Source organism: Camelus dromedarius, chromosome 23 (genome assembly GCF_036321535.1).
Source record: "Camelus dromedarius isolate mCamDro1 chromosome 23, mCamDro1.pat, whole genome shotgun sequence".
NCBI lineage: Eukaryota > Metazoa > Chordata > Mammalia > Artiodactyla > Camelidae > Camelus > Camelus dromedarius.
The window spans coordinates 4,972,180-4,981,583 of NC_087458.1; the positions used below are offsets into that span (position 1 = coordinate 4,972,180).

The 9,404-nt window shown below is 46.5% G+C and overlaps 1 protein-coding gene across 1 annotated transcript; it reads right to left on the reverse strand.

The window, feature by feature from the left end:
* Positions 1-428: 428 nt before the first annotated feature.
* S100A11 (S100 calcium binding protein A11) lies at positions 429-5,201 on the reverse strand. The gene is made up of 3 exons (XM_031436383.2): positions 5,090-5,201; positions 1,606-1,758; positions 429-752 (listed from the first exon to the last, which is right to left on the reverse strand). The coding sequence occupies exons 1-3, from the start codon at positions 5,090-5,092 to the stop codon at positions 597-599; spliced, it is 312 nt and encodes a 103-aa protein (XP_031292243.1). The 5' UTR covers positions 5,093-5,201; the 3' UTR covers positions 429-596.
* Positions 5,202-9,404: the final 4,203 nt, after the last annotated feature.

Consider the following 9,404-nt stretch of genomic DNA (forward strand, 5'->3'; position numbering starts at 1 on the left):
TACAGTTGTCTCAGCTCCACCTGCATCAACTACAGCGATCTTCAGTGCATTTTCCTAAACATCTTTGGAAAGAATTCACTTTGGCTTTCAGAAAGACAACTATCTTTTTGCACAGAGTCCTTTTATCCACTCATTGTTGACCCCCCACTAGAAAGTCAGCTCAATGAAGAAGGGACTTTGTGACTGTATCCTCATGACAGTGCCTGTGGTAGGGGGTGAACAGATATTTAATGAGTGAGCAGTGACAAGTTCCCCATCAGCCTGAGTAATTTAGAGGTGATTCTGGTGGTATCACTAGTCATGATCATGTATTCACCCAAGATGCATTTTTACCATTTACTCTGCAGCTTCTGCTAACTGCTTCCATCAATCTAATATATATTCTTCCCACTCTTTTCCCTCCTTTGCACAAATTTACCAACTCTCCATTGTGGGCTTTAAAAAACAATACTGTTTTATTATAACAAGCAGGAGTGGCCTGCATGGGGGGTAGGTGCACTGGGCTCAGGGTATGTGTGGGCTGTGAGGAGTGGATAATTGGGAGGCTGGAAGGAAAGAGGCTGAGTCGGGACACCAGGCCCCAAGGCTCCTCAGATTTACTTCTGGAAATGGGTGGCCTTAACGAAGGAGTCATGGCAAGCTATGGCCAGGCCACCAATAAGATTAAGAAATTCCTGGAAATCTAGCTGCCCATCACTGTTGAGATCCAGTTTCTTCATCATGCGGTCCAGGACACCAGGGTCCTTCTGGTTCTGTAAAGATAATAGTTAACAACAATGATGTTAGTACCTTTATATTGCACTTTCTAAGATGCTTTCAAAAATGTTGCCACGTTTTATTCTCCTAAGAATGTGAGGTACAAGGTAGGGGGTATTAATGTTCCAGACACAGAAACAGACTGAAACAGGTGAAGTGACTTGCCTAAGAGGAAGACCTGGGACTTGACCAGCTTTTCTGGCTCCCAGTCCAGGGTTCTTTCTGTGACAATCAGGGGTTATTCAGTTTTATAAAAGCAGTGGGAAACTTTTCCCAAGTGTTGCATGCAACTCCAATTACAAAGGTACAAAACTCCAAGTACAAGAGTGGAGTGATCTGAGATGGAAAGATGCAGGCCCTGTCTAATCAGCCTCGTCCTGCGCTCATTCAAGCCCCCAACACACACACATGCTTAAATCCACTGGCTAAATATGGCGACTCGATTAATTTAGAAAGTCCTTTAGTTGGACATGTGGCTAGTGGCTACAGGTACAGAACATTATTTCCATCACTACAGAAAGTTCTACTGAACAGGGCTACCCTAGAGGCTTTGGGGCGGAGGAATAAAATTTGAAAATGCTTTTGTTATTCCATTTACCAATTACTCCATTTTATTAGCCCTTTTTAAATAAAAAAAAAAAATCACTGTTCCCCATGTCATGCAGTTTGATAACTTTGATCTTTCAAACACATTTGATTCAAAGAAGAGGAGAAGAGGCGGCCCTTTAATAGTCACTCAGTGCTCACGCAGCCCCAGGGGCTCAGCTGCTGCTCTCCATCCCTGGCCACTCAGCCTGGCTCTGGTTTCATGCTGTAGGTGGTTTGGGGGGGTGGGGGTGGGGCCAGTACCTTTGTGAAGGCAGCCAGTTCGGTATTCATGAATGTCAGGAACTCGGTCTTGGAGAGTTTGCAGCTGTTACCATCCCTTCCGGCATACCTTTGGAAAACAGCAATCAGAGACTCGATGCACCGCTCAGTCTCTGTGGGGCTGGATATTTTTGCCTTTGGAGAAAAAAATTCAGGCTCAGAGAAGGGCAAGATGTCAAGGGCTGGATGCTAGAGAAACACTCTAGAGGATCTCATCTCTTCATTGGGTCAAAGTTTCCTAAAAGGCTGGGTCATTTTTTAGGGGGCTAAGGGGCCCGAGATAACCACGAGAAGTCACATTCTGTTCACTTCCTTCCCTTATCTCCTCATGTTTATTCAAAGTGAAAGGGGTGAGGGTAAATACAGAGCATGCTGACACCGCTTAGATGACATGAGGGTGTCATGGCTTATTGATGTTTCTCAAATTGGGGGTAAATATATGTATAGCTATATACCTACACATCCAGTACACAACAAGCATGTCCATAGATTAAAAAAAAAATCCCTGTTTTCCAAAAGTATATAGAGGCTACTGTGATGAATGAAGTGGCAGTTCTTTTTAAAGCAATACTGAATTCCCTGGACTCATGCATTTTCCAGAAGAAAACTGAAAGCGTAGATATTATTGTGTATGAGGTGGGAGATCTGAGAATTTTTTGCATGTTCAAAAGCAGCTTTTATATTTGAGAGTTAGGAACCATTACTTTTACATGTGAGGAGATTGAGGCATGAGAAGAGAATTGACATAGCAGAGCTACTCCTAGAATCTCAGCCTCCAGGTCGCCTTCTGCAGTCCTGGCCTTTGTTCTATTCTCAGATGCCACTAATTCCCACAGGAATGGCTGGTGGCACCTCACTGGTCACGGCAAACCAGGAAAGTTGATATGGGGGCTCTTGGGGAGCTGAGCCACAGCAGTGGTTGCACCAGAAGGACTGGGAGATTAAAATCCTGTTCTCGGCTCTGCTTTCCTTACAACGGAATTCTTCAAGGAAATTCTGTCATTCCCTGTCTGTCGATCATTCCAGCTGGCACCTGGGGCCCCAGATGTGAGAAACTGGTGGGCTCCCTCTAGTGGATAAGAGCCGCAACTGCAGGCTTTCAGGAAAACTTTCCGGGCCACACCCTTTCTTCGAAGCTTTATCTCTGCGCAGTAACAGTGATATATATTTGGATGTTTGCAACGTAGCATTTAGCCATTTATTTGTCTTGGGATGGACTTCTTGGAGACCAGAGCTGGAGGATTTCAGGCCCCATAATTAACATGCTAAAGATTGTTACTGATCTGAGCCCTTAGTGCTGGTCCCCTTCGCTCTTTCAATCTTTCCATGTGCTTTTAACTGCCTAGCCAGGTGCCTGCTGCTCACTGCATCCTGGAGCATCTACAAAGCCCCTTCCAGAGTTGGGTTCTAAAGAACTCTTCTGGAGTGGATTCTTCCCCAACAGTCACATTGTTGAAACTTTTTCTTGAGAAAAGTATTGATAGGTTCAGGGTTTTGAGGAGAAACAAAATACCACAGCCTAGAAACAGATGTGTTTACACAACTGCTTTTCTTATCAGGACTAAAATTTCATTGTCTTACCAATGTGTCAGATGACAGGAACAAGGTTGGCTGGGAGGGCACACCATATAGGGCAGAAGTTTCCAAGGTAGGAGCAAGGGCTTTGTGACCTTTTTCTAGACCTACAGAAGTGTCCTTTCCCCTTCTTGCTTTCGGAATTCAGATAGCTTTGATTTTCCAGTGTTCTTCTGCTCCCTCCCCCTGCTTAGCGTCAGTCTTGACTGTTTTTTTTTTCCCTTGAAAACTTGCTACCAGCCACATGGAGAAAATTAAAACCCCTGCATTTCTCCCCAGAGGTAATTTTCCAGAGCAAAAGAAAGAAACAATGATCAAATTACTTAAGTGGAACTGTAAACTTTGTAGTCCGGGAGGGGATTTTGGAGATGGTTCCCCCACAGAGAGGCCCAGAGACTGAAAAGCCTTGCCCAGGTTGGAGCAGTGGCTGAGGGGAAAAGAGAATGAGATCTCCTGCCTGGAAGCCACTGCTCCCCATTGCTGCATCTCATAGTTGTGTATGATGGGAATACAGACAGGAAGGAGAAAACAGTATGATACATGGATGCTGTGAAAGAATTTTAAAAATGCATGCCAAACATTCAACATTAAAGAAAGAAAAAAAAAAGGGGGAGAGAGAGAGAAAGAGAAGTTACATCTAACAGAAAACCTGAAGTATTGCGGTTCTCACTCTTAATTAGTATGCTTTTCTTCCCAAGGAGCCCTGGTGACAAGCACCTTCCTTCAGGTCTTCACCACCTGGTGGTGCTGGGTCTGCCTTTTCAAAGTTCCATGTGACTTCAAGTCTCCGTTTTTGCATGGAAAGAAGAGCCTGACAGACTAAAGCAGGGGCTGAAACAAGTTTTGTAAAGGGCCAGATGGCATATGTATGTATCTCAGGCCCAAGTGGTCCATATGGTCTCTGAGCCTCTGCTTTTGCAACAGGGCTGCAACCACAGAGAAAAATCATGAATGGGCGTGGCCGTGTGCCAATAAAACTTTATTTATGAACGCTGAAGTTGATTTTCATATAATTTTCATGTGTTACAAAGGATTATTCTTCCTTTGATTTTCTTTAAACGATTTAAATATGTAAAATCCATTCCTAGCTCCACGGCGGAGCGGAACCCCCATTTGGCCCGCTGGCGGAAGTTTGCTGACTTCCTTCACGAAAGAGGGGCCAAGGAGGAGGCAGATTTTGGAGGTGGATGAATGGAAAAGACGGAGAGAATTCAAAGTGGGGGTGGCAAGAGCTGAGAGGAGAGAAACAGGTGACGGAGTGAGCGCCTAAAAAGATGGTGGGCCAAAGGAAAAGGAAAGGAGGGGGCTTCGTGGGGTCGGGCTCCTCCCACATTCCTGGCCGCCGGCCCGCCGCCTGGGACGGGCTTCAGTTTCAGCCTGGGTCTTGGGCGTCTGCGGGGAGTTTGCCGAAACTCTGATTTCCCCCAGGGCTCAGACGGCTGGTTCTGAGACGTGCTCTTTCTGGTCTCTGTTACTAGACATAACCAGCGCCGCTTCGCAGAATTCCAGCCCGCCTTTACTTGTCTCCCGGGCTCCGGGGACACCGGCGGCGAGGGGCTTCCCGCACCGGCCGGGCACCCCGGCCCCCTTCCCGGCCGAGCGAGGGCTCCGGGCGGGGCGCGGCCCGCTATGCGCTGCCTCTAACCCGGCCCTAGACTTTCGCCGGGAAAACAAGAGAACTTGCCGGTGCTACGTCGAGGCTGTTATTACAGCTATAATTTAAGGTTTCTTTCTCTCATCCTCTCTTCCCTAATTCCTTCCCATAGATTCATTTTTCCTGCTCTGTTTCCTGCCACGTCAACAGAAAAATCCAAGACCAAGCCTGGGGAAAAGTATGCTGTTGCTTTTTTCTTTTCGTGTAAAAGGAAGACAGATAAAAAGCGCGCCTTACCATGTCGGCGAGGAGCGAGGCACGGGGCTGCGAGCGGGAAGCGGCGCGGCGAGCTCTGGGCGGCGGGCCGGGCTCCTGCGTCCCCGGCGCGGCCCCACCCGGCTCCGCCCCGCGCGGCTCCCGCCTGACTCACGCGCCCCCTCCTCCGCTCCGCCCGCCGCGCGCATCTGGGCTTGTCGCCGTCGCCCTCTGCCAAACACACGGCTTCTCCTTGAAACTCACACAAAACCCTTTGTCCTCGTCGAGACTTAAACCATCTCTTTCTCCTTGTCCTGTGAAACTGGAAGATTTTGGACTTTTCTGAATTAAAAGTTTTGCATAGCGGGGTTCGGGAAGTCTGTCCAAGTCCGTGGACTTGTCGGTGTACGAGCTCACGAACTCCTGCTCATTCAAGTCAGACAGGCGGAAAGACCCCTTTTAAAAACGTGCAGCGCGGCATGTGGGCCGTAATCGCAGAGTAGGGGTTCCCCGGAAGCCAGGCTGTCTATTCTTTAACACTGGAAATAGTTAACAGACTACACTGGTGATTTGTGCCGGCCGACCGGAGCCCTGTTCTCTTGAACCTCTCTCTTAAACCGACAACAGTTTAAAAAACAAAATAAAACAACCCCCCTGACCCCAAACTGTTGCAATTAAAAATTGACCTGTGGGAGTAGGGCGTTTATCTGTGTGCAGTTGGCAACGAAGTTGGGAGTTGTATTAAGAATCCGAAGCTCTGGGTTCTAATCAGGGGCCTACTACTTTACTGCAGTACTTTAAGCAAAAGCCCTCACTCCGTTGAGCCTCCAGTTCCTTATCTGCAAAAGTAGGTGACGTTGCCTTTCCTATTTAGATTGTTACGACTATCAAATAAAATGATGGCTTTGAGAAAGCTTCAAAAACCGGAGTAGATTCTAATGAAAGACAGCAGCCTTCGGGGCGTTGTGTGAATGGCTCCCTGGCATCCCCTCTGCTCTTGCAGCCTCAGCTAGTGACTTCTGAGCAGATTTTCATTGCTCCTCAGCTACTCCAGACCCACTTTGTTTGTTTTTTTTTTAATTGAAGTGTAGTCAGTTACAGTGTTATCAGTTTCTGGTGTACAGCACCATGTCCCAGTCATGCATATACATATACATAAATTGGTTTTCATATCAGGCCCACATTTTCAGTTGCTCTTGAATCCACTGGAAAGTTTCACCTGAGCCTCAAACTCAGTACTTGAAGAGATACTTGTTTTCTCCAAATCCGTTTCTCTCCCACCCTGCCCCCTCTGCTAACTGTACTGCCAGTCTTCTCTTCTCTGGACTTGAGAACTTTAGAGCCTGCTTTTGGCTCTGAATCCCTTTCTTACCCTCAAATCTTATCAAGGGCCAAGTACTTACTGTCAGGTTTATTTTTACACTCTCCCGAATCTGCCCCTCATATTTTCTGTTCCCACCTCCAGTGTTCTAGTTTAGGCTTTCATTTCCTCTTTCCTCCAATTTCCTAATTGGTCTCTTGCCCTCCAATCTGTTTTACTGACTATTAAAAACGTATTTTCTAATGTACAGCTCTGATCAGTTGCCTGCTTACAAACACAACAAAACGAAAGAACCAAGCAAGATGGCTCTCCAATGCCTTTTATATCAAATCCAAACTTCTTAGCCTCTGTCTGGTTTTGAAAAACCTCTTTAACCTTAATTAATGAATGAATTCTTCAGTTCACTCATTCATTCAAAAATATTTTTGGAAAACTACACTAGGTGCTAAGCCCAATGTTAGGCACAAGAAGTACAAACATGAATGTGATACAGTGCCTGCCTTGGAGGTGATCTGTGGATAGATTTTAGACCTGTGCTGGTTTGGAGGGTGTTCTAAGGGTGGCTGCTGGGGTCCACAAATACCCTAAAGGTATTTGTGAAATTTTCTGCATAAGAGAACTTTTTCTTGGGAAGTATCCATAACTTTTATCTGATTCTCAGAAAAACTCTGATCAAAAATATTAAAGAATCTTTAGTCTAAATGATGCTATACCTGCATCATGGGACCTCCCATACCACACTTCTTTAAGGGAAGCACCCCACCTCTGCTGAAAAGGCAGCACAGTTGGTGAATTTTTGCATGATTTGACTCCAGGCCCACTGTCACAGCTGATTTGATTGAAGTTAGCTCTGGACTCAAGAAAAAAGGACTGCCTGTCCATAGAAAGGTAGTGGGTGTTTCATGACATGACATGAGCTGAGCTGGGACCATTCAGCTTTTTGGGAAACTGAAGTTAGAAACACATGGTGAGTTGGGCATTTGGACGAGGTGAAGCTGTGCATGGAGAGAATCATGAGGCCATGGCAAATCAAAACCACGAAGAAGCAGACACCATGGAGTAAGTAGAAGCTATGAAGTTTGGAAAGAATGTGCAGAATAGAGGGGGAAATAAACCAATTGCTAATTGGAAATGAATAAGTAGCTACTTGGATATTAGCTGAGTTGTGTCAGTGGTGATGCCCTGAGCCGGAGGAGCCTGCTTCCAACCTTCCCAGTGTTCCTGTTCTCCCTGCACCCGGTTGTTTAGTTTTCTTGAATTCCTGTAAGGCATCTGTTCTTTCAATAACTCCCCTGTCCTATGAGGTAGCTTGAGTGAAACCAAAGAAAAGAGCTAAATCAAGTAGGCATGAATTGTCCAGAATCAGATTGGGGGATCGGCCCCGCCCGGCTAGGGCTGCCTGTGGTGGCAGCTCCCCAGGGTCATGATGAAAGGGGTTTTCAAAGGAGGAAGAGTTCCGGGAAGGTGGCAGGCAAAGTAGATTTGGCAAAGTAGGTAAACAGCGTTTCAAAGTGAAGGGCTAAAGTGGACAAGGAGCTGAGGCTGAGTGAGGGCTGGTAAATTGATACTAAGAGACAAAAATGAGATACAGATGAGTCAATTTATTCAGGAAACAAATGTGGGGACTCCCAGGGTGCAGGGTAATTCTTACGTGAAACCTGAGCTATGTTCAGGGCTGGGCAGGTTCTCAAAAGGACACAGTAGACAAACATGAAAACAGGGTGTGACCCAGGCACAATGACAATGCTGGGAGGGAAGTGAGCAGTTAACTCTGGAGAAGCAGAGAAAGTGTTATGGAGAGAGTGATGCTTGAGTTGGGCAGTGAAGGAAAAGTGAGAATTCACCAGGTGGGTGGGCACAGTGGCGACGCAAGGTGAAGTCATTACAGCACAGGGTTTGCGACAACGGACTGGGACTAGATTGTGGGGTTCAAAATCAGTGCCACAACATATTATCTGTATGCGCTCCAGCAAATCATTTATTTGCTCTGGGCCTTGGTTTCCTCATCTATAAGGTGGAGAGAATGGTAGTACTTACTTCACATGGTTCTTGTGAGGATTAAGGCATAATCATGGGGGGAGGGTATAGCTCAAGTGGTAGCGAGCATGCTTAGCATGCATGAGGTCCTGGGTTCAATCCCCAGTATCTCCTCTAAAAATAAAGAAATAAACCTAATTACCACCCCCCCAAAACCCAAATAGACCAAAAATATATATATATAAAAAGACATAATTATGTAAAATGCTTCAAACAGAGAGCAGTGTCTTCAGAGGTAGCCTTACGTAATGGCTTGTGCAAAAGTGAGGAAGCATGAAGCAGATGTGTGTTCAGGGGGGAGGCTGTGGATGGTCCGTAGGTTTGGGAGGGCTGCAGAGGAGCATCCTCCCTGATAACCCTGTTGGTGCATGAAGCAGGGGGCGAGGACATCTCTGATAGTGGCCACAGGGCTTGAGTAGGAGACTTGAGGAGGTTCTCAGTGGTCTCAGAGGGAACTGGAAGGGGGAGCTGACTGGCTGAGCAGTGCAAATGCTCAGGAAGCTGTAACTTTGCTGTGACTCTAATACACACGGTGGTGTGACTGTGTGGATACTTGGCTTTCTCCAGGGGTGCTTAGAAGTCTGGTCACTGGATCCAAGAGGGAGAGTTGTGGAATAGATTTAGGGTTAGGGATTCACAAATGGGTGTGACAGAAGGATAAGGCTGTGAAAGAGTTGAGGGTGTGAGTGAGAAAATAATCCACTGGAGTGGGCATTGAGTACAGGACGAAAAAGGAAGAATCAAGGACAAGGAAGGTGGGTGGGCACAAAAATTTTCTCCATGAAATCAAAGGACAAGTTAAATGGAACAGGGGGATGGAGAGAGCTGGGGATGAAAGAGGTTAGCAGTACAAGACAATCTTCCAGTGGGTTTAATAATTTGTAGATAAAGCTCTTGTGATGGCAAAATCCAGGCATGGCCAAGGGCCTCAAACTGATTGCCATTTACATGGAGTAGGCGTGAAGGAAGGAGGGCAAGAAGCTGTGAGGGCGGGGGTTT